This window comes from Macrotis lagotis, chromosome 2 (assembly GCF_037893015.1).
Source record: "Macrotis lagotis isolate mMagLag1 chromosome 2, bilby.v1.9.chrom.fasta, whole genome shotgun sequence".
NCBI lineage: Eukaryota > Metazoa > Chordata > Mammalia > Peramelemorphia > Peramelidae > Macrotis > Macrotis lagotis.
The window spans coordinates 239,049,048-239,074,847 of NC_133659.1; the positions used below are offsets into that span (position 1 = coordinate 239,049,048).

The 25,800-nt window shown below is 35.1% G+C and overlaps 1 protein-coding gene across 2 annotated transcripts in view; it reads right to left on the reverse strand.

Annotated features, from left to right (window-relative positions):
* Nucleotides 1-23,846, reverse strand: part of BTNL9 (butyrophilin like 9) — a 49,574-nt gene extending 25,728 nt beyond the window's left edge. Inside the window, exons 1-2 of one of the 2 annotated variants that reach the window (XM_074225261.1) lie at nt 23,636-23,846; nt 3,816-3,933 (exon numbers count right to left, since the gene is read on the reverse strand). In XM_074225261.1, coding sequence (XP_074081362.1) covers nt 3,816-3,909 — 94 coding nt within the window. In that variant the 5' untranslated portion in view covers nt 3,910-3,933; nt 23,636-23,846. The remainder of the gene's footprint in view (nt 1-3,815; nt 3,934-23,635) is intronic. The other variant, XM_074225260.1, reaches the window with a different exon arrangement.
* Between the last annotated feature and the right edge of the window lie 1,954 nt (nt 23,847-25,800).

Consider the following 25,800-nt stretch of genomic DNA (forward strand, 5'->3'; position numbering starts at 1 on the left):
AGGTCCTCCTGACTCTAGGACTAGTGCTTTATCCACTGCACCACCTAAGCTGCCCCTTATTTTCCTATATTTTAAAGTTTTTTTTTATTGTTTTAGGTTTCACATTATAAAAACAGCTCAGTATAGTATCTGGTACATTGAAGACATTATATAACTACTTCTTCCTTTGTTTTCCCCTTTTGCTATGACTAAGTAAATCTTCATTTGTAAACTGTTGAATGAATTACAAGAGTCTTATTTCATTTCAACATCAAACAAAAATGATCAGGGAACTGACCAGAGTTAGGTCCAACCCTATTCTGCTGCAAACTAATTGACATTTTTATGGCGAACAGGGCAGTATGTATATTTCTCCCAAATATTGTAGGGTATAGGTTCCATGAACCCAAAGATCATGTTTCCTATTTCTCTTCTGTTCTCCAATAGTCATTACCTAACATGCTGTGAATCTTCAATAGATGCTGTATCTCCTGATATTCTATTTCTTTTCTTTTCCTTTTTTTATTTGCAGCTTAGACTAAACATTTTATTTTACACATCCCTCAGTATCCTTCCACCATCTGTTGGCCTATACCAGTGAGCTCACTGCAGCTTCCGGGCCCTCCTGCTCTGACTCCAGCAGGGTATGCATGCCCCCCCCCCCCCCGCCTCCCCTCACATAGGGCCTATCATGTTGCAATGATGGAGCGGTACATGTTGTCTATGAACTCCACCTGGACCTGGGTGCACTGACCCTGAGAACTGGTCCTGCCCAATATCTTGGTGACCAGAGCCAGCTTGATAGGCTGCACGTGGCTGGTGTCCATGATAGTGGCAGCAACAGTAGATGGCAGAGAGATGACAGCTGATATTCTATTTCTTCAACTACTAGAAGAGATGACTTTCCTTAATTCTTCTTTATCCAAAATCAACAAAACCTCAGAATTCAGTTATATAATATAACTAATTTTTTTAATAGTGTGTTTAGAACTTATTTGTGGCTCAAAACTTATTGCTAACCACACACCTCTGTTCCTAGTACAATGAAAAAAAATTGGCTCTGCTTTCAGAGATTCTAGGTTTGAATCCCCTTCTGACAGTGACTAACTCAGGGATATTAGACAAATCCATTAACCTTAATTGTTTTATCCATAAAATGAAGGATTCGGTAGCCTTTGAGTTCTCTTTTAGCTTGAGATATATGCTTAGGCAGCTGGTGGTGCTATGGATAGAGTACTAGACCTGGAATCAAGAAGATCTGAATTAAAATTTAACCTCAGATACTAACTAGTTCTGATTGCCTCAATTGCCTCAAACAGGAATAATAATAGCACATACCTCACAGGGTTTTGTGAGACACTAGGGGTTAAGTGACTTGTTCAGGGTCACACAACTAGTAAAGTCAAATGTCTAAAGTTGGACTTGAGCTGGATTTCTCCTGACTCCAGGACAATACTATCTCCATTGTACTATCTAATTGCCCCCCTCACAGTGTTGTTGTGAGGATCAAATGAGATAATATTTGTAAAACACTTAACATAGTGCCTGCCACATAGTAGTGCTTATTGCTTATTCCCTCCTTATATCACCCTATACATAAGAAAGTAAGAATTTAGAACATAGGATTGAGTTGAATAACCATGCTTTGAACTACCTAAGGTAGTTTCTTCCTTTACTTTTTTCCTTCTGTTCATTTCTCAGAGTTGAGAGGAGTCTTTAAAAGTCTTAGATAGTCCTTAAGGGTTTTGTCAAAAGGACAATCCTAAAATGTTTCTGTAGGGATCCAGAGGGAACATTATGGGGCACATGTTCTATTTCTAATTTCTTACCACATGATTTCATTTTTTAACTACCATATTTCCCTATGTATTCATTCCCATTTTACATTTAAGGCAATCAGAACTAGTAAGTATCTGAGGTTAAATTTGAATTCAGATCTTGATTCCTGGTCTAGTACTCTATCCATAGCACCACCAGCTGCCTAAGCATATATCCAAGACCTCAAGACACACCTAAATTTTGGAGCCTGAAATTTGGAAAAAAAATGTATCACAAAGTTATTGAAAGCAAGTTTTATTCATCATAAAATTAATACAACTCCTCATCACTGTCAAAACTCACATCCATAAGTTCATTTTCATCTGTATTTGATGATGAATCACTGTCTTAGGAAAGGTTCTGAATGCTGCTCTGCCTGTGCTCTGGTATGTGGTTGATCACAAGTTCTCCCTGGGCAAGTCTGGTGCATGGATGCATGCCTAATGCATTCTGTTTCATGAACCTGAAGCATCAATTGTATCCTCCTTTGAAATCAATCACTTCTTTTTCATTAGCAATTCTTTTTGACCATCTTTGTGGACACAGGAGTTCCAATTACCCTTTACTCTTCCATACATCTCTTTGATTCCCTCTTTAAATCAGGCCATTTTGCTGACTTCTCTCATGGTCCTGTCATGGCCTTCTTCTTCCATGATCTTTTCAGTAAGGTTTCTTCTTCCTGTAGGCAATCTTGGATTGTTTTCTCAGTTGGTGGAAGACCAAAATTATGTTCAGCAGCATGATTTCCATTTATTTTTTAAAATTTTTTTAAGGCAATGGGATTAAGTGACTTGCCCAGGGTCGCACAGCTAGGCAATTATTAAATGTTTGAGGCCAGATTTTATTCCAGAGTCAATGCTCTATCCACTGTGCCACCTAGTTGCCTTCCATTCACTTTTGCAAACTGGATTACTTTTAGCTTGAATTCAGCATTGTACAAAAATCTTCTCTATACAGAACATGGCAAAACATAATCTAATATACCAGCAACAAATGTGAAACAATGAGTGCCAAGACAACAAGTGTGAAAAAGATGGAAATGCAAGTAAAAAAATCTACAACCACCGTATAAGATGCCCCCAGTTTTTAGACCCCAAATTTTTCTTAAAAGGGAGCATCTTATACATGGGGATTTATGATATTTGTCTCCTCTGGCCAACTAGTAAAAGTGAACACATCATTGAAGGCTTATAAATTAGGGTTTTGAGTAGACATGGACCCTCAGAGTTCTTTGAACTTGGAGTAGCTTGGCTAGAGTGTTCATATCTCTCTGAATCATGGTATTTCGTTCATAACTGAATACCTAGGAAACTTATATCAGGCAATTTGTTTTTTATAACTTCAAGTACAATGACATATGTGAGGAATGTAGGGTGTTTAGTTTCCATGGAATGTAAGAGGAGATTGTTAATTTAAATATATATAATATGCATTACAAAGCCTAGGATCTGCCAGTGGTTGTGCCTACATGTAGGTATGTGAGTGTAAGACAAAAGAATTGACCCCAACCTGATCAGATGTGAGATTAGATCAGGCCTGCTCCATGGGCTGACCTAGGGTCCTTGTCCTTTACAGGTGCTCCTGCTCATGCATATTACTGTTCACTTCCCTGTGCTAATTAGAATAATGACCAGGATGGGGAAAACATATAGGGGTGAATGTATTGATTAGATTGTAACCATGATCAATGATTGGGACAAAGAAAAGGAATAAGCCTTTTAAACTGCATATAAGATTGGATATTGTCATAAATTGCTGCCTTTTCTCTCTAAGAAAGATGGTACTTCTCTCTCTCTCTCTCTCTGTATATATATATATATATATATATATATATATATATATATATATATATGTATATATGTTGTTATAAATGGCTTGTAATTATAAATACTTAGTCCATGAAGACCATGGGCTATTGGACAGTTAGACAGGGGAATGAAAGAAGCCTGAAATGTGAAACTATGACAAAATGATAAAGGAGGGACATTTGGTTGTTTTATGACATTAATAAAGCTTACCTGCATTCAGCAACATGAGACAGAAAAGGAGAAGAAGGCAACTAGATAGAGGGGAACTCTGGAATGAATGTGGGAAATACAGAATATCCACCATCTCAGGTCAAAAGTGATAGGACACCTGAAATACAGAAAGGATATATGTTTCATTTAAAATCTGCTCTCTGAATTTCTTTAAACCCAGTGCTTGAGTTTCTTTTGGCCTGAAGTTCCTTGAAAGCACCTATGACCCTCATAGTTCCTCAATCTCCCCATCCTTTGTTGTTTAAGGCTGCCTTCAGGACAGTGCTTTGTAAACTTTATAGCACTATAGACATATGAGTTATTATTATTGTTGTGATTATAATGCATAGCCCTGGAATTAAGGTGAACTGAGAACTCCCACAGGAAGCTCCCATTGTTCCAACCAAGAATAGAATACATTGTGAGCCAGCTAAAGTTCCCTTTTCAAGTTTAGTAAATCCCCAAATTAAGAGAAAATTGCTGAGACTTCACTTCCCCCAACCCTATTCTTGCCTCAATCCAACCTTTTGCCTACTTTCCTTTAACCTGGAACATCAGAGAAAACGTCAAAACAAAGTTGTACAACAATGCAGGTTTCTTGAATTGACTTTCTCATGTTATGCTTTTATCTGGGGAATGTGGGAAAACACTTCCATAAACAGAACTACAGATGGAGAAGCCCTGTGATATATCAAATATGGGAGTTGGGCTGTATGAACCCCAAGTTCTTTCTAATATTATATTTTATCATCCTATGATAAATAAACAAAACTATTTGATTAAGGTAGTCTTCATAAATACTCTGGAATACAGATTAGTCAGAATTTTACCATTATTACATTTTAGATACAAAAAAAGCTATTAATGTTTTATTTAAGCCTTTCTAAATTTTATGTTCAGAGGGAACATTGGTAGCATCAATAATTTAATATAACAAATGTTTATTATTGAATGGAATAATTTGAATCCATAGATAATAAGCCTTTTCCAACCATCAATTTACATCTCTTTTCTACATAGTGCTACCTATAGGCAAGTAAAACAAAAACACTGGGAATAGCAGTGAATCTCAATCATTGGCCCCCACAGTTATTAATTAAGGAAGCAAACCATATGGACTTGTATCCTTGGCTACTACTTCTTTGGGTATTGTAGGCCTACCTTTTCAGCAGTTATAATTATTTTTTTGTTTTTTTAAATTTATTTTTATTAAAGATATTATTTGAGTTTTACAATTTCCCTCCCAATCTTGCTTTCCCCCCCCCCGCCCCGGAAAGCACTCTGTCAGTCTTTACTTTGTTTCCATGTTGTACCTTGATCCAAATTGGATGTGATGAGAGAGAAATCATATCCTTAAAGAAGAGAAGTCTCAGAGGTAACAAGATCAGACAATAAGATATCTGGTTTTTTTTCCTAAATTAAAGGTAATAGTCCTTGCACTTTGTTCAAATTCCACAGCTCCTTATCTGGATACAGATGGCACTCTCCTTTGCCGACAGCCCAATATTGTTCCCAATTGTTGCACTGATGGAATGAGCAAGTCCTTCAAGGTTGAACATCACTCCCATGTTGCTGTTAGGGTGTACAGTGTTTTTCTGGTTCTGCTCATCTCACTCAGCATCAGTTCATGCAAATCCCTCCAGGCTTCCCTGAAATCCTGGAGGGATTTGCATGAGCAGTTATAATTATTAAAGACATCAGAGTCAATATTATCATCAAATGACTCAGTATCAGAAATATATGTGATTTTATTGAGGAAAAGATATTAAAGAAGATGAATTATTGTCTGCCTTGACTATTCCCTTTCTAGTGATCTTTTCATCTGAAACCATCTGTCCGTCTGTGTGTATTGCATATAATAGAATCTCATTGAGAGTAGTGGCTGTCATAACTTTTTTCTTTGTATCACTATCACTAAATACAGGTTTTGGTTTTGGGGTGGGGGTTTGCACAAAAATAGCACTTAATGAATGCTTATTTATTTATTTATTTATTTAAGGCAATGGGATTAAGTGACTTGCCCAAGGTTACACAGCTAGGCAATTATTAAGTATCTGAGGTTAGATTTGAACTGAGGTCCTCCTGACTCCAGAGTTGGTGCTGTATCCACTGTGCCACCTAGCTGCTCCCAATAAATGCTTTTTTAATCAATCAATCAGGTATAAGTAAATGGTAGAATTTAAGTTTGCTATCAGGCTCTGTTCTACTCTTGGCTGAGAAACACAATGTCCATGCAGAGGAGGGAAGAACAGAAAATGAATGAATGTCTTTTAATAATCTAGAAACTGAATATTGCCTATGAATATCTGTGAATTCAATATGTACCTCTGGATTTATCTACCTCAGGCATCCTCAACAGAGAGCTTTCTAACATTGTAATCTGCAAAATTTCTAACTGAGAGACTATTAAGTAAAAGAAGATCAAGACTTCAAGGATTGGGAAATGGCCTCTCCCCCAAACCCTCCAAACACATTTAAATAATTCCATAAAGCAATTTCTGGAGCAGCAGAACTCATAAGACAACTTAGGTCCTATGGAAAGGTCTGTTGCCTCTAAATAAGAATGGAACACAATCCAGTCTAAGCAGTATCAGCAAACCAGGAACAGGCCTTGGGAGCCACTGTGTGGGATAAAAATCTGCTTAAAAAAAATATAGAGACTCCTCTGAGCAAAAAAAAGAAAGAAAGAAAATTTATTTTGGCTTTTTCTCGAGAAAAGGGCAAACTCCAGGTCTCACAAAGGTAGTGAAGATCAAAGAGATGCCCTGAATTGACAGTCAAGCAAGATTATATGGCCTGATGTGATCCCCTCCTCCTTCCTATTGTCCCTCTCTGTCGACTCATTGATTAGTCTTCAGAGTTACATTCTACTTGTGAAAATCTACCCCAGCAACAAAGAAAAGAATGAAAGGTTTTCATAAAATATTACCTCACCATCCAGATGGTGAGAATAACCTTCAAGATTATAACTATCTTATTGAAGTAACAATCTACTTATCATCAAACAAGAGGAGTCTTATGAGCTTCATTGGAATGCAAGGGTTTTTCTCATGGAAACAGTCTATTGTTCTCCCAGTTAAGACAGTTTTATCATTAAATAAGTGACTAACTAAAAACTCAAGGTCTCTCTGAAAATAGTCCACTATCCCCACCCCCCAACAGAATTGGGAGGGTGCCTGGCTTGGAATGCAAGGTCTCTCTCCCTCTTTCTTCTAAAAAATAGTCTAAGAGTAATAGTCTGTCTTTGTTTTAATGATTTTTAACCCTGAGAGGACTTCACTAGGAATATTAACTCTTAAGAAGGAATATCCCACTCAATCCTTCCTCTTTTCTAAATATGTATACATATATATTTGGCATCTGAAGTCCTTTCACACTATCCTTGGTACCCTCTCAAGTTCTATTCTCTCTCTTCCTGTTGACTTGGGCCCCATCTTCTTCTTGGAACCCTGACCAAACAACCCATATACACTTCATATACACAATGGAGGAAGATGAACTTGTCTTGTTTCTCTCTCTTTTTCCCCTGGAGACATTCAATCATTCAATATCTTTCTATATCTTCAGAGTCCATTCCAATCTTCAATTCGGATGATTTGTTGATATCTCCTTTTCTGGTAAAGGAACTTCTTAACACATCTTATTAGAAAGATTCATATTGTCATCATTAGGCCATAAAATTCTAAAGCTATTAAAATTCATATTTTGCCTTACTATCACATTGATATACATACTTTACTTTCACAAAAATACAGCTTCCATAATTGTTCACTTTACAAGTGAATATGTTGAAAATTATCAAGTTAACTTGAGCTTATAACATTTACATTAGATGACCATCTTTGTACAAAGAGTGTACAGCAAGCGACTTACAAATAGCCTTAATCTCTTGCTCTTCATTAAAACAATAACTCAAGTATCCTTACCTAAAATAAATTCTTCTTTCTTCCCAAAATGGTTCTTAACTAAACTATAGGTGATTCTTCTCCTGATATACTCAACTGACTTACATTCCCTTCTCAAAGTAGAATTGGAAAATGCTTCTGCATAGAAGTGTATCTTGAAATTATATAACTTTATTTTTCTTACCTAAATATCCTTTTCCTAGCATAAAATATAATAAAATCAAAGAATCTTAATTCTTCCCAAAACATATAGCTTATAGTGGAAGTTAAAACCATATGCTGGCCTATCTAGTTATTAAACTCCACTTGACCTAAAATTTCTATATCACATTGACTTCTAATGATTTACTATAAAGATCTAGGACATCAAAGGAAAATTCCTTTGTAGATATAATTTTGAGTATCAGTTTCCAGGCAGAGGTCATGTGGATAGCCAAATGCCTTAAGTCAAATTTTAGATTTATTCAGTGAGAAATTATTCAAATGTCACATTTGGGGAAGTCAAGTCAAAAGGGTCCAACCCCAGGTTGCACTGAAAAATCACCCTTTCAATTTTTTCTCTCAATACACCTGTCACCTGTGTAGTATCCAAACCTCCTTCAGGCTTCCAGACTTCAAGAGAGCACTGACTCAACAACACTTCCTTTGCTGATCATGCCTGATGTCAGACACAAAACAAAAGCCTATTAAAAGTCCCATGATCTAAAATAGTAATTCCATCTAATTACATCTCCAGGGGAAGCCACAAGGACTAAATGCTAATTCTTCTGGTGGGGGGAGTCACAATCAATCAGCCCCCTTCCCTACATGTATATCACCTATAATGTACTCTGAGTGTCCCTGACATCAGAATACATTAAATAAAGTGACTTTCTAAACATTCAAAAAGCAGTCAAGTTCCCCCAGCATCTGGAGTATTCTTGACATACCAAAAAAAAACAAAAAACAAAAAAAAACCCAACTTCTCACAAATTTGTTTCAAAATTCAACTAGAAGTACTATCCTCCTGGTAGCACTAACTTCTAATTTGCAGACCCATATCCCTTTGTCTGAAATCATATCTGTTTTATTTCTGGACAAAGATTATATATTAGAGGCTTCCTAGCTAGCCTGCTGCATTACAATAAATAAACACCTCCTTTGGCTAGGAGATTATTCTAAGAATTCTCACATAACAATTAGCCAGAGATTGTCACAAAAAATATCACAAATTATTAACATTATTTTCTTTCCCATATTACTCAGGTGCTTTTACTTCAAAGCAAACAGCCACAACTTGAGATTATAAACATATATATATATATGAGTGTGTGTGTATAAACACATATAACCACAAAATTCCCAATTTATATATACATATATATGTGTGTATATATATAATTGGCAAGTTCCTTTGCAAACAAATTCTTATAATAAACCTGTTTAATTATTAGCCATGTGTGAAATACAAATCATTACTTTTCAGAATTCATTCAACCCATTAGAATACCTTAATAAAACAGTAATAAGTATAACACATTAAGAACTAGATCTCACAAAACAATCTTTCCATTATTACATTTATACCTGGACATACAGTTCTAGAGCAAGGTCAAACACATCATTTAAAAATTTCAGGGAACCCAGAGGATAATGACCTTTGATAATTTCCCTCATTATATCTACAAATATATCAATCATTAATTCCAGGTTTGACCACATTACAGTTTATATTTACAAAGGTAGACCACATGTTTGATAACACTTTTCAATATTTTGTTCATTTATAAGTCATCTAATTAGGGTTACATAATTTTAAATTTCCTAATCATTTTCCAAAACCCCTCACATTTATACAACATTATTGAAAAGGGTATCTTGCAGTTAAGATATATCTCCCAATCTCTTATACATTATCCTTCTGAATCTGAATTTAATGTGGGGGAAGAAATCTGCAATTTTGCTTCTTTAAAATTTAAACAAAATCCTTAACCTACATGAAACATAAAGTTTTCATGCTAACATCTCATTCTCTTAAAGCAAAACAAACAACAGGTTCTCTTAAAGTTAACCTTATAATTATCTTTTACACACAAACATTTTCTAAATTTGTGCTTTATAAGCTTATTTATATCTTCTTCCAAATACACTTCTATTTTGAAAACAAAGGAATTAAGATTCTCAATGAATTTAGTCTTATACATATGATAATTTCAAAAGCCCAATGTATACTTTTTACCCATGCCAGTGTTACCTTTACATATATAATTTCTTCTTCTTAAATAACAGATAATAAATAAACTACATTGATCTTACATATAGATATTCCCTTTTATAAACATGAGGTAAAAAAAAAAAAAACCCAAACCTTTCACAAATTCTCTGGGCCAAAAATACCTTGAGAGATATAACCTGTTGGCAAGGTATTCTCTAGTTTTTTCATAACAAATCTTTACAAATGTGATAGGTTAAACCTCCATTCATTGTTCATTATTGTAACACAATTTTAAATTCTCAAAAAAAAGTTGTTTAAATCTGTTCTTATACAAAGTTTACTAATTATTCACTACTTATTTCAATTTCATGTATATTCCCTTTACTCACTAGAATTTTGCAACACGGAAAAATTCTTAAGATCAGTTGTTGCTAAAAATCCCTTTTTATAATTACTTTATACTTTTCTTAAATTCCAAAAGTCATATTCATAATAACCTTAAATCCTTTTCTTTTCAAAGCCTAAAAATGTTTGCAAATTCTTTTTATCTTTATCAGTGCAATTCTAACTTCTCAATGCTCTTTCAGGGAACCCAGAGGATCATGACCTTTGATAATTTCCCTCATTATCCCTACAAAGATATCAATCATTAATTCCAGGTTTGACCACATTACAGTTTATATTTCCAAATATTTCTCTTTTTTCTGGAAAGAAAATGAAAATTTATTAAAAGAAGTTACAACACATAAGAAAATGGTAGGAAAGAAAGACAGAGAAAAAAGAATAGTCAAGCAGCATTGGATGGACCACAGGTCACAGAAGACTGTGGCCCTGAGTGGAGTCCAAACTAGGTTTTTATGTCCTGCCTCTCATCCAGAGGGCAAAAGGTGAAATCCCTTCCCCTTACTGGACCTGGAAGCCTAAGGAGATCAGGATACAAATTTTACATTAAACAATGAATCAATGGTAGTCAATTTACATCAAGAATGGGGATCTCCACCCAATTTGACAAGATTTAGCAGTCTTTAAGATTAAAAATTTTGTTTTTGTCATTCTTTTCCATGGTAGTCAATTTACATCTCTATCCAATTTCTACATTTACAATTCTCTTCATCTCTGACCAACATTTCCTAATATTAGAACATAATGTTCTGGGAATTGGAGATTCCCTTCAATTTGAGATATTAAAGGAATATGTGCTAATTCTTTGCCTTTACTATTTATCACTACTCACTCACCCCAGATTTTTTTTCCAGATACATGAACTATACCCCAAACATATTTTGAATCATTGTTTCCTGATTCTCCTTGTTTAGTAATTCTAAAGCTTGATTAATAACTCTGGGTAGCTAGGTGGTGCAGTGGATAAAGCACTGGCCCTGGAGTCAGGAGTACCTGGGTTCAAATCCGGTCTCAGACACTTAATAATTACCTAGCTGTGTGGCCTTGGGCAAGCCACTTAACCCCATTTGCCTTGCAAAAACCTTAAAAAAAAAAGAACACATAACTCACAGTCTATCCTGACAATAGTTTTGGCAGACTCCCAGCCAAGGTCATTCTGTCTCTATTAGAGCATTTCCATTAATACTTTTTCCTCCTATGACTCTGGAGGAACCATAAAATATTAGAATAAAAAAATCAATTTATTTTACAAACTCCTTAATTCAGTTTACATATATATTCAGCTTACTTTGTACAAAAGATTAGCATATTATAGAATCAATAATGAGATAATAAAAAAACTAATATTTACCTAGCAATTGCTTTCATATCACACTTTTCATCTTATTGGGTTTATCGCTTTTCCCATCAATTCACTGCCAGATATTGCAAAAGTAACATTTTAATGCAATTTTCAGATAACCTTAACTTCATTTAAATATATATATATATATATATATATCTCCATTTGAACTTTTAGCTTTTTATACTACCCTTTTTTTCATTGATTCTTAAATCACCTCCCAAGGCTCCCCAAATCCCCAAATCAACCCTTTTACTTTATACAATATTAAGTCTTGTGTCTATATGCTTTAACCAAGTTCCATACTTAACAAATGGTTCAAAAAACCCCAATTGTCCCTAAGCCTTGATTCTCTTCCCAGTACTTTCAGAAGCTTTTACTCAGACTATACAACTTACATTTTTGACTGTAGTTAATACTGTTCTGAACTAGCTATATAAACCATAGACATGAATCCACTTTTCACAATACATTTTCAATTCAAAGGAATTTATGTATATATGTGTGTGTGTGTGTGTGTGTGTGTGTGTGTGTGTGTGTATATATATATATATATATATATATATATATATATATATATATGGGTTTTTACCAGGCAAATGGGTTTAAGTGGCTTGCCCAAGGCCACACAGGTGATTATTAAGTGTCTGAAGCCACAGTTGAACTCAGGTACTCCTGACTCCAGGGCTGGTGCTCTATCCACTGTACCTAGCCGCCCCTAAAGGATTTAATATTTATTTAACACTTCTTGATTTTAACTGGTAAAACTTTTGAGAAGGCAAATAATACTCAAAGAAAATCTCACAGACTAATTGGAATATCACCTTCTCCCTTCTCCAGATAGAATAAAACCACATAACTTTTCTCATAAGGAGGCAGGTCCAAAATCTTTCTTGGGGGCTCTTCTGTTCTTAGGTCTCCACTTGTTCCATTACTCTCTGTAATAACTAACATTACGAGAATCTACATTAATAAACTCCTAAAACTATAATGTTACCATATCATTCTGGTTAGTTTCCCTCTTCTGGAATTTCTGTGTAACCAAATCATATACTTCAGAATTAACTTGACTCTCTTGACTTTCTGGAATTTACTCTCCCAAAACTTTCTTAAATTAAAATAACATTTCTTTCTATGATTTTTTATTTAACATATTTGGTAATTTTCATTGTTTCTTTCCTGTCTCTTTAAGTTCAAAATAAGGTCCCTTTTAACACTCATTTTAATAAGTCTTCATGAGACAATTCTATTATTAATTAGTCCTTTTTCTTTTTTCTTTTTTCTTTTTTCAAAAAGATTTTATTTATTTTGATTTTTACAATTTGTACCCTAATCTTACTTCCCTCCCACCCCCCCACAGAAGGCAATTTGTCAGTCTTTACATTGTTTCCATGGTATACACTGATCCAAATTGAATGTGATTAGAGAGAAATCATATCCTTAAGGAAGAAACATAGTATAAGAGATAGCAAGATCAGACAATAAGATATCAGTTTGTTTTTCTTTTTTTTTTTAAGGTTTTTGCAAGGCAAATGGGGTTAAGTGGCTTGCCCAGGCCACACAGCTAGGTAATTATTAAGTGTCTGAGCCCAGATTTGAACCCAGGTACTCCTGACTCTGGTGTTTTATCCACTATGCCACCTAGCTGCCCCTTGTTTTTCTAAATTAAAGGTAATAGTCCTCAGTCTTTGTTCAAACTCCACAATTCTTTCTCTGGACACAGATGGTATTCTCTATCACAGATAGCCCCAAATTGTCCCTGATTGTTGCACTGATGGAATGAGTGAGTCCATCAAGGTTGATCATCGCCCCCATGTTGCTGTTAGGGTGTGCAGTGTTTTCCTGCTTCTGTTCATCTCCCTCAGCATCAGCTCATGCAAATCCCTCCCTGAATTCCCATCCCTCCTGGTTTCTAATAGAACACTAGTGTTCCATGAATTAGTCCTTTTTCTTAATAAATTCCCTTTTTGCTCCTGTTTCCCTCCCAAGGTTGAGAGACAACAAATAAAAACAAAAAACAAAAAAAAAGAGACAAGCACACAGGAGAAAAGGAGTGAGGAGGGGGAGGAGGGAGAGGAGAAGAAAGCATTCTGACAACACAGAATCACAGTGAAAAAGCAGGGAAGAGAAAAAAATCAACAACATTTTATCATTTTCTGCACTTTTCCCTTTTTACTTTGGATTTTTTCCCCCATTATTAAGTCTAGACCCTAGAGCTCTCAGCCGGCACTTCTGGACCCTTCTGCCTTGTCCCTATGGCCTCTAACCACTTGGACTTCTTTGGAATCTCTCCCTGCAAATTGTATTAATTGCTTGGGAGTATTTCCACCCTTTCCCTTTTTTTCCTCTCTTATCAGATCAATCGGCAGATTTGATCTGATGTGGGAGCAGCAATGGTTACACCTGGGCTTGAATACACAAACTTATGGACCATGGCACCCTCTTTGGGTCTTCTCCTGTGGTGGGACCTGTCTCCTTGTAGTGCTTTCAGTTTTGCTCAAGCTAAGTCTCTCTTGGGATTCTTCCCTTGCTCCTCAAGGGATCACAAGCTGCTGACAATTTCCAGAATGGTGCCTGCTTGCTGTGTGTCCAAGAGAGTCTTAAGGAGGGGGTTAATTCCCAGTCAGTGAACCAAACTGTGTGGGATAAAAATCCACTTAAAAAAATATAGAGGGGTGGCCAGGTGGCACAGTGGATAGAGCACTGGCCTTGGAGTCAGGAGTACCTGGGTTCAAATCTGACCTCAGACACTTAATAATTACCTAGCCGTGTGGCCTTGGGCAAGCCACTTAACCCCATTGCCTTGAAAAATCTAAAAAACAAACAAACAAAAAAATATAGAGACTCCTCTGAGCAAAAAAAAAAGAAAGTTTATTTTGTTTTTTCTTGAGAAAAAGGCACACTTCAAGTCTCATAAAGGTAGTAAAGATCAAAGAGCTGCCCTGAATTGACAGTCAAGCAAAATTATATGGCCTAACTCGAACCCCTCCTCCTTCCTATTGTCCCTCTCTATCAACTAATTGGTTAGTCTTCAGAGTTACATTTTACTTGTGAAAATCTACCCCAGCAACAAAGAAAAGAATGAAAGGTTTTCATAAAATATTACCTCACCATCCAGATGATGAGAATAACCTTCAGGATTATAACTATCTTATAAAGTAACATTCTACTTATCATCAAACGAGAGTCTTGGAATGCATGTTTTCTCTCAGTCTACTGTTCTCCTAGCTAAGATAGTTTTATCATCAAATAGATGACTAACTAAAAATGCAAGGTCTCTCTGGAAATAGTCCACTATTTCCCCCCCCCCAACGGAATTGGGAGGGTGCCTGGCTGGGAATGCAAAGTTTCTTTCTCCCTCTTTCTTCTAAGAATAGTCTAAGAGTAATAGTCTGTCTTTGCTTTAATGATTTTTAACCCTGAGAGGACTTCACTAGGAATATTCACTCTTAAAAGGGAATATCCCACTCATCAATGAATCAGCAGCTCTAGTACTCTCAGTCCTCAGATCTGGGTTGAAGCCTTGAGTGGCAATCCTGGGGCAAGGAGAAGCACTAGCACACCAAAGCTTATGGCCACAGTGGAGCAGGAATCTTTGTCACAGTTCCAGCTTAGAAAAGAATGCTTGGGGTCACTGAACACAGCATAGTAAGTACCAAGAGAATAGTTAACACCCCTTTCCTTGCATCCTATCTTCTTGGAAGAACTGGAAATTTACATCTCTCTAAAAGTGAAGGAGAGGAACTCTGGACATAAAATATTGAAAACTTTTCTGTACTGTGGGGGAGGAGGGTGTTTTCTATTCTTTTTTGTCTCTTTGTGTACTCCATTTCCTAAGTCACTTTGGACTTTAACAGTAAAGTTGACCTTGGTCACTTCCTTTGGGATAGGAGTATGCTTAGTCTGTTCATACTCAGTGAGTGCTATCTTGAGTCTGGCCTTAGCTACTCCTTGGAGGTCAACATGAGAATTGGAAAATATCTGAAGCCAGGTGTTAAACCACTCCTCAAGCATTACCCTAGTTCCACCCATCATGGAAATGTATGTAAGCAAGGTTCCATACCAGCTTACTCTCTTTTTTTCCTACTGACTTAGCCAGGCTGATGCTACTCAGGCTTCTTCTCCCTTCTCCTCTTCCTTTTGCTAAGCTGGATCCATGTGTTCTAGCTCACGTTGCTGGACCAATATGGCCCAGCTCCATGTGGCTGAGTCTATGGTGATCTGAACTTCTTTTCTTTTTGCTTTTCCTTTTTAAAATGACTATGCTTTGCTATTCTCTCAACTGTCTCATTTACTTAACTTTATTACTCACCTCCTTTACCAGCTTGTAACTATCTCTTTTAAGATGACTAGACCCAGGGCAGCTAGGTGATAGAGTCACTTAACCTCATAGCCTTACAAAAAATAAAAAGATGACTATACCCTTCGTCTTCTACCCAGACTTTCTTACCTTGTCAAAGTACCCAAACTTTCCACTGTGACTACTCTCCCTCACCAGTGGTTTCCTGTCTTCACTTTAACCTTTCTTAACCTCAACTTTTGCTTATTAGCCTGTCCTTTAAGAAACTCACTATTCTAATTGCTTCTCCACAAGACCTAGTTTGTGGACTTTTGTATTAGTTTCTGGACTTGTGGTAACTTATAAATTGTGTAACCTGTGTATTAAAGTATAAGTCTTTCTTATCTCTCTGAATCTTCACAAACAAATCCACATAGATTCCCCTTTCCCCAAAGCCCATTTTCTCCTGTGTTCAGAAGTATCTCTGAAAATAACTACACAGAACATCACCTTGAAGCAGAGCATCATTTTTTCAAAGACTTAGAAGTCAAGAAATAGGCTTTTTACATAGGACAGTTAGGAATATATATAGACAAAGGGAACAGCTGTGAATTGAATATAATGATGATGACATCTAAAAAATAATGATATATAAAAAAATAAATTAAGGGGTTGAGAGAGGAATGCATTGGGAGAACGAGAAAGGCAAAGGTAAAATGGGATAAATAATCTCATAAAAAAGAAGCAAGAAAAAGTTTTTATAGTGGAGAGGAAGATGGGGGAGTGGGTGAGCCTGACTCTCATCAGAACTGACTCAAAGAGGGAATAAATAACATACATATTTAATTGGGTCTGGAAATCTATCTCACTCTATTGTAAAGTAGGAGAGGAAGGGGATAAGAGAAGGAGGTGTGTGAAGGAAGGGCAGATTGATGGAGAGGGGGAGTCAAAAACAAAACACTTTTGAGGAGGGGTTGGATAAAAGGATAGAGAAAATGGAATAAATGGGGAGTAGGAAATAGACTAAAAGGAAATACTGTTAGCAATAGTAACTGCAAAAAAATTTGAAGTAAGTTTCTTTGATAAAGGTCTCATTTCTCAAACATAGAGAACTGAGTCAAATTTATAAAATTAAGAACTATTCCCAATGATAAATGGTCAAAAGAAATTAACAGTTTTCAGATGAAGTAATCTATAAGTTAGCTATAACTTTATGAAAAAATGCTCTCACTATTTATTGGAGAAATGCAAACTAAAACAATTTAAAGGTACTACTTCATACCCACTAGAATGTCTAATAGGACAGAAAAAGAAAATGACAAATCTTGAAGGGAATGTGGAGAAAATGAGATGATTCAACCATTCTGTAAATGATTTGGAATTATTCCCAAAGGGCTATAAAACCATGTATCCCCTTTGACCAAGTAATACCACTACTAAATATATATCACAAAAGAAATAAAAAACAAAAAAGGAAAAGTACCTATACATATAAAAATATTTATAGCTACTCTTTTCTGGTGGTAAAGAATTAAAAATTGAGTGGATCCTCAATTGGGGAATGGTTGAACAAATTATGGTATATTATTGTGATGGAATAATATTATTATTTAGGAAATGATAAGCAGGATACTCTTAGAAAAAACCTAGAGTTACATGAAATTCAAAGTGAACCAAATTATTAATAAAGTAACAATATTGTAAGATGAGCTGCTTTGAATGACTTTGCTATTCTCCACAATACAATGATCCAAGACAAGTCTGTTGGTCTTATGATGAAAAATTCTCAGAAAAAGAACTAATGATATCTGAATACTGATTGAAGCATAATTTTTTCTTTTTAATTTTTCCTTTTTTTGTCTGTTTTCTTTCACAACATCAACTGCTAATCTCAATATGAGAGGGGGATGGGAATGGGAGAGAGGAAGAAAGAGTATTTGGAACTCAGTGTTTTTAAAATGAATGTTAAAAATTGTTTTTACATGTAATTGGGAAAATAAAATACTAAATAAAAATTTAAAAACAATATAAGATAAATGCAGTCAATTTTAATCAGATATCAGGGAGTGATTAAAAGGATCATAGAATTTAGAGCTGGATAGAATCTCTTAGCAATAAAGAACCCTCTTCTTAATTGATGTAATTAACTGTGTTTATCTCAGAGACTGACTAAAGAAAAATATCTGGAAAGATGTCCAGAGTCAAAAACAACAACTCATATTGATATAGTATTTTGTGCTTTCATGATAGCAATCTGTGACATATGTAGTATAAATATTATTGCTCCAAGTTAACAGATAAACACCCTGAAAGGTACATTAGCAAATAACTTGCTAAAAATCATGTCTATGATAAAGATACCATAACATGATAAATCATAAATGTTGGCACTTAAGGTGTTCTACCTCCCTATTTTACCTCAATTTCTTAATTGCCTTCTTCATTTATCTTTTATGACTTCGTGTAACAATAGTGAAATGTTCACATCAGGGAGAGGAGAAGAAATAAGATGTTTAGCAAATACTGTTAGTATTACATACAAACTTTGCATTTGGAGACATAACTTAGTTCAGCCAAGAGAGAGGGATATTATGGTGTCAGTAGACCTGGGCATCTAATCTTAGGTCTTATGAACCAGTTGGATAATTCTAGAGCTTCTTTCTTTCTCTCATTATTTCTCTATAATCCAAGGCTACAGAAAATTGTGGAGTAATAAAAATTGGAAATGTTGAGATCATAAATGATCAAGTTCAACTTCCCTTATAAGAGATGAAGTAAATGAAGTCCAGAGAAATGAAATAAATTATTCAGCATTACACAAGTTAGTGTCACTATAAGAAGCAAGATTGTATGTAAAAAATCGTAAAAGTTCCACATGTTCCAAAATATTCATAGCAGTTCTTTTTTGTATTGGCAAAGAATTGGAAATTGAGGGATGCCCATCAATTGGGGAATGACTGAACAAATTATGGTATATGAATGTTATGGAATTCTATTGTTCTATAAGAAACCATAAATGGTTGAACTCTAGAGAAGTATGGAATGAATTATAGGATCTGATGCTGAGGGAAGGGAGCAGAACCAAGAGAACATTCTATACATTAACAACAATATTGTGAATTGATCAACCTTGATGGATGCAGTTCCTCTCAGCAGTTCAGAGAGCTAGGACAACCCTATTAGACTGGCTATAGACAATGCTATCCCTGTCCAGAGGAAGAAAAATAAAACAACAACAAAAAAAAACCCTTCAGAATCTGATGAACACAATATTTACTTTTTAAAAATTTCTCTTATTTTTTTTTCCTATCCCATGGTTTTCTTTTTTTCCCCTTAATCCTAATTCCTCATACTGAAAATGACTAATCTGTAAACATTTTTTAACACAAATGTGTATATATACAGACTGTTCACTGCTGAAGGGAGGATGGAAGGAAATTATGCAACTCAAAAATTTGCATAAGCATGTGGATGAATGTTGAAAAACTTTTATAACATGTATCTGGAAAAATAAAATATCAATAAAAAATGAAGCAAGATTGTAGCATGAAACACAGGAACAGATTGTTGAGGCAAAGAATGGAATTATTCTCTCTCTCTCTCTCTCTCTCTCTCTCTCTCTCTCTCTCTCTCCATAAATATATATCTGTCTGCTTCTTTTTCTTTCTATGTCTTTCTGTCTCTGGCTCTCTCTCTTTCTGTCTCTGTCTGTTTCTGTCTTTGTTTCTATCTGTCTGTCTCTCTCTCTTACACACACACACACACACACACACACACATACACACACACACACACACACACACACACATACATTTTGGTAGTTTTTAGTCAACTTTAATAGACTTTGGGGGATAATCTGTAAAGTTTTCAAGATGCTTTAGAGGGACAAATTATCTCATTTGGAGTCTCAAAACAACCCTTTGAAATTGTTGCTGTTCTTCATTTTTTAATTCTTGAAAAGGAGCAATGTTACCTCAATGGATGATTTTTGACTTGGATTTAAATAAAGCAGAATTGCACAGGGTCATCATTCTCACTTTCTCATCCAGAGTCATCAACATCCAGTATGGCAAGACAAAAGTCAAGGTTACTGCTAAGAGTGCAGTGAATTCTGGCTTTTCTAAATTAAGGTTTTTCCCAGGCCTCAGTTTGTCTGAATTCATTCGATGACTAAAGGCTAGGTAAGAATTGAGAGAAAATTATAAATCCGGGAGGGAAAGATTCTCAAAGTTTCTGTTCAGAACAGAAAGTAATTACTATTCACATTCATTCTGAGCCACAGAGGCTTGGGATAGAGGCTATTATTGGCTATTCAGTGAAAGCCAGAATGATTTGATAAATAGCTATTATTTATAGAAAGGTAATTTAGAGTACATATACATTTTTGTAGAAATAAAATAATCATAAAATTAAGTTAGATTATAAAATTCTTTCCAAAGGTTATAGATTATTTTCCCTTTTCTTGAGCTTTCCTGTAACTGTAAAATTATATTAGTCAATCTAAAGTAACACTTCTAATTGCAAATATTCTAGATCATTTTTTAAAGCCCATTTTTCCAAGTTATGTTTAAAAATCACAGGACAAAAAGCAAATTGTCCAAACTTTTAGAGAAAAAAACCTGACTGTAGAATCAAGACACCACTAATCTGCTTCTAGATTCTTTCATAGGTCTATGTCTATTTATACAGGGGCCAAGCATTTCCAAGGAAGAAATCTTTAACAACATTCTGGGGAGGCTAAGGAGAAAGATGCAATGCAATACAATATGGAGAAATACAGGATCAGAAGACTAATGAAAAAATTAATATAATTATTAATATAATTCATTAAAAATAGATATAATAGTATTTCTGCAATCTGGGGCTCTTTTAGAGGGTATTCAGTCCTGTATCTCTTTAGAGTCTCTTTCCAGCTTAAGATTCTTTGAAGATCTCTTTTCTATGTAATTAGTGAAAGCATGAAATCTGAAAGCTCACAGAAACATAGAATTTCAAAGTTAAAAGGTACCTTGGCAGTCATCCAGTATAATTTACCTTTGCTTTATTTTTGTTTCATTGTTAGTAAATAGTACAACCAATACTCTTGTTGATTATTTTATCCTATTCTAAGATAGGTTTGATATGGAGAGAGATGAACTTATTGTTTTTAATTTGTTAATAGGACTCTGAACTAATTGATTAATGAAATAAATTATAGAATGAAAATTGGGACCCCCCCCACCTTAAGAAGCAGTTGATTCATTTTTGGATAGTTCTAATATTAAAGATAACTACAGTTACTATTATCACCATTTATTAGCTAATAAGTTTAAATAATTTGTCCATCGTCCTATAGCAAATAAATGTCAGAGGTATGATCTGAAGGCATCTTTCTGACTCTGAGTTCAGAACTCTTTATTATCCTACCCTGAATTCCCCATTGACCTGAGCTGGGAGAAATAAGTCTCCTTAGATGGAAATAAATTGGAAAGAAACAGAGTTTCTCCATCACTGATTTTTGTTGATTAGACACTAACTGTATGATCTTTGTCAATCTTTGAGTCTCAGTATTCCCATCTATAAGATGGAATGATATTTATGATACTTATCTCAAAGGTTGTTGTGAGCAAAGCACTTAAAATTCTATGAAAATAATGTTATTGTATTTCTCTCAAAATCATGCCCATGCCTGCAAGCATTAACTCAAAACACAAATCTTCCTAATGCATCAGATTCACCACCACCAACATCTCCCTCTTGTTTATGAAGGAGGGAGATTATTTTTTCCATTTTATAGTTAAGGAAACTAAGGCAAATAGAGGTTAAGTGACTTGCTTAGTCATACAGCTAACAGAGATAGCTAACAGAGATAGGAAGAGCCTATGAGATCCAAAATATAAATATTTCCCCCTTTACAATATTGCTTCCATTCAACTGTGAGCTCCTTGGGAGCGGAAGCTATCATTTTCCTTTCTTTGTATCCTCAGTGCTTGGGGGTAGTGAGGGAATAAACATTTATATAGTACGCATTTTGTGTCAGTACAGTATCTTATTTGATACTGTATTTGATCCTCACAACAGGTAAATGCTATTATTATCACCATTCTTTCTTGATTTTGTTATTCAGTTGTGTCCTACTTTTCATGGCCCAATTTGGGATTTTCTTGAAGATACTGGAATGATTTGCCATTTCTTCCTCCAGCTCATTTTCTAGATGAGAAATTATGGCAAATGGTGAAGTGACATGCCTGGGATAACCCAACCAGGAAGATTTGAGTTTAGGAAGATGAATCTTTCTGACTTCAAGCCTGCCAATCTCTCTCCTTCACCAACTAAATGCACCATCCCCATTCTATAATTGAGGAATTTCAGGCAGACAGAGGTTAAGAGACTTGCCCAATATCACATAGCTAGGAATTATTGGATACTGAATTTGAATCCAACTCTTTATGACTCCATGTCCAGCACTTTATATTCTGTGTCATCAGCTACTTCTAGCACAGTGAAGGGCACATAGTTGAAGTTTAATAAATGTTTATTGATTGACTGATCCAAAGTGGTTGACTAGACTATCAGACATAAAATAATTTTTCTGAGATTGTTGACTCAGAGAAAAGTAGGACAGAAGACTTTTACTTTAGGCCCCTTCTCTTACTGATATTTCCTTTCCCTCCTTAAATTCTATACCACTTCCAAACAATTTTGGTCAGACTCAAATGAGATAATATATAAAAAGCAATTGCAAACCTGAACATATTATATAAATGCTATTATTATTATCTGTAGTCACTAGACCTCCAGTCAGATGAAAACTTCATATTCTACTCAAATCCTGATGATGTCAAGTAATGTTTATAACACAAATATGGAGCTGTGCAGGTAAGTGTTTAATAGCATGGCTCTGGGAGGGGGAGAGATTGGGAAAAGAATCATCTGGTTTCAAGTTTAATCAAGTTTAATTTAATTAAAGATAGTGCAAGGGGCAGAGGTTCCTATTTAACCTTAATTCTAAAAAATAAACTGCTTTCCCAACAAAAACTCAGATGAAATATACAAAAAAGGGAAATGTTCCCATCACATCCTGTCACTACTTTAAAAAAATTAACAGATTAAAGTGCTATTATTAGGACTTTCTAAAGTCAAGACAATCAATCTTTGATTTATAGTTACTGCCAATTTCTGAAGTATAAATGCTCACACTGGAAATTTAACAATCTGATCCTAGAAACATGAACAAACACTCCTGCCTTAACTCATTTTTAGCAGTTGCTAAAGTCACCCAGAATCACAGAAATTCCCAGCTAAATGGGAAATAATAGCTAATATTTATATATAATTTTAAGTTTTGCAAAGTTCATACCACATACTCTCTCATACCATATGCTCTCAGTAGATGCTATTGTAACCCTCATTTTACCTATAAGGAAACAGAGGCTAATGGAGGTCACGTACAATATAACAACACAAATGGTTGACCAACCTCCTATTGAAGATTCCTAGTAACAAGAGGTTCACTTCTTTCTAAAAAGTAGCACATTGCACTTAGGGACACCTCATATTTTTAGGAAGTCTGTTCTTGTCTAGATAAATCTGCATCTCAGGAACTTCTACCTGTTAACAGTTCTGTTAAGTTCTTTCCACTGAGGCTAACTGACAGCACTCTAACTTAATCACTCTCCTTTTGTCATAGGTTAACAGATTTGAGAACAAATACCTTACCTGGCATCCAGAGAAATAGCCAAAATTGTAGTGAAATCCTAGGTCTTCCCGTCTTCCACTTGTTTAACAAAGAAGTTGATTTTGAAGTGTTCTCTCAATCTGAACCAAATTCATCTGAACTGAGATAGACAGTGCTAGGGGGCAGAGGTTCCTACCTAACCTTTGTTCTAAAAAATAAACTGCTTTCCTTATGTCCCACAAAAACTCAGATGGAAAGAAACAAAAAAAGGAAATGTTTCCATCACGTCCTGTCCCCATTAAAAAAAAAATTACATTGAATTACCATTTAAATGATTCCTTGGGGACCTTTAAGGGAAAAAAAGTATCTAGAAGCTTCCTGGAGTAATAAGGAGACAAAAGAAGACAAACATGACCAAAGTTCAAGGCATTTAGATTGTCTATCTTGCCCAGGTTTAGCCTTATCTTTGAAATGAGAAAGAACATGAAAATTGGTTAAGTTTGATATATATATATATATATATATATATATATATATATATATATATATATATATGAATTTCAACCCATTAATTCCTTATCCAAAGCTGAAACTGGTAGGAAAAAAGATAGAATTAGGAAAAAAGGGACTTGCTCTTAGAGCAAGTGGGGAGACTAATAAAGAGAAAGTGTGTTTGGGGAATGGGATACAAAGTAAGATCAATAGTAATAATCACAACTCACATTTATTTACCTAGTACAAAGCATTCTAATATATATGTAAAGAATACAAATATTATTATTCAATTTTTAAAATGAGAAAATCAAGTCACTAAGAGGTTAAATTGTTCTTCCAAGTTGTATAGTTAGCAAGTTCCACAAACACAATAGAAAATATATATTGCTTTACCATACCAAGGTTCTGGACTTGCTCTCCCAGAACAAAACAGACTACTCTTTCACCACAGAGTGTTAAGGGTACCCCTGAAGGTGGGATGGGGTGGGGTGGGGTGTCTTCCTCTAATACTATCTGCTGAAGCCTCCATTTTAATGTTTTCTCTCCTATATCAAATGCCAGTGATTAATGGATCAGTATCTTTTAACTACTTATCATCATTTATCTTTTACAAAGGGATATTTGCTATGGAGATATAACAAGAACATACATTTCTTCCCAACACCTGGGAATACATTCTCTGGGTAGAGGGGGCTCAAACTTTTTAAAAAGTGTTTTTTCTTGGAGTGGCTAGGTGATGCAGTGCATAGAACACAGGCCTTGGAGTCAGGAGTACCTGACTTCAAATCTGGCCTCAAGACACTTAATAATTGCCTTGCTGTGTGACCTTGGGCAAGTCACTTAACCCCATTGCCTTGTAAAAAAAAAACAAAAGTATTTTTTTCTTTTATAATCTGATATGTTATACATATACAATCATGTTACACATATTTCCATATTAGTCATGTTGTAAAAGAAGAATCAGAGCAGAAGGGGAAACAGAAATAAAGAAGAAACAACAAATTAAAAAGTGGAAAAAAAAGATGATTTTTCTGTATTCAGATTCCAAAATCCTTTCTCTGGATGTGGATGGCATTTGCCCTCATAAGTCTTTTAGAATTGTCTTTGATCATTATATTGCTGAGAAGAGCTAAGTCTATCATATTTGATCATTGGACAATGTTATTGTTACAGTGTACAGTGTTCTAACTCATTTCACTCAGCATCAATTCATGTTAAGTCCAGGTTTTTTCCTGAAATTTATCTGCATATAATTTCTTAAGAACAATAATAGGGACAGCTAGATGGTGCACTGGATAGAGGACCTGAATTAAAATTTGGTCTAAGATACTTGATACTTACTAACTGTGACCTTGATCAAGTCACATGGCCTCCAAAAAGAGAAAAAACCCAATAATATTACATTCAAATACCACAATTGATTTAGCCATTTCCCAATAGATGGGCATTCCCTCAATTTCCAATTCTTTGCCTCCACAAAAAAAAAGCTGCTATAAATGTTTCTTTGTTTGTTTTAGAAAGGAGATTATTTTGACTTTTTTTTTTGGTAAGGCAATGGGGTTAAGTAACTTTCAAAGGAAAAATGGAAGAAAGGGGAATGGGAATTCCATTTCCTGCCTCATAGATGCTGAAATGATGATGTTTGCTCTCAAACTCAATGGAATCTCAGGCTCTTACACCCTCCCTCCTTCACTTCCATCCCTTTCCCCAA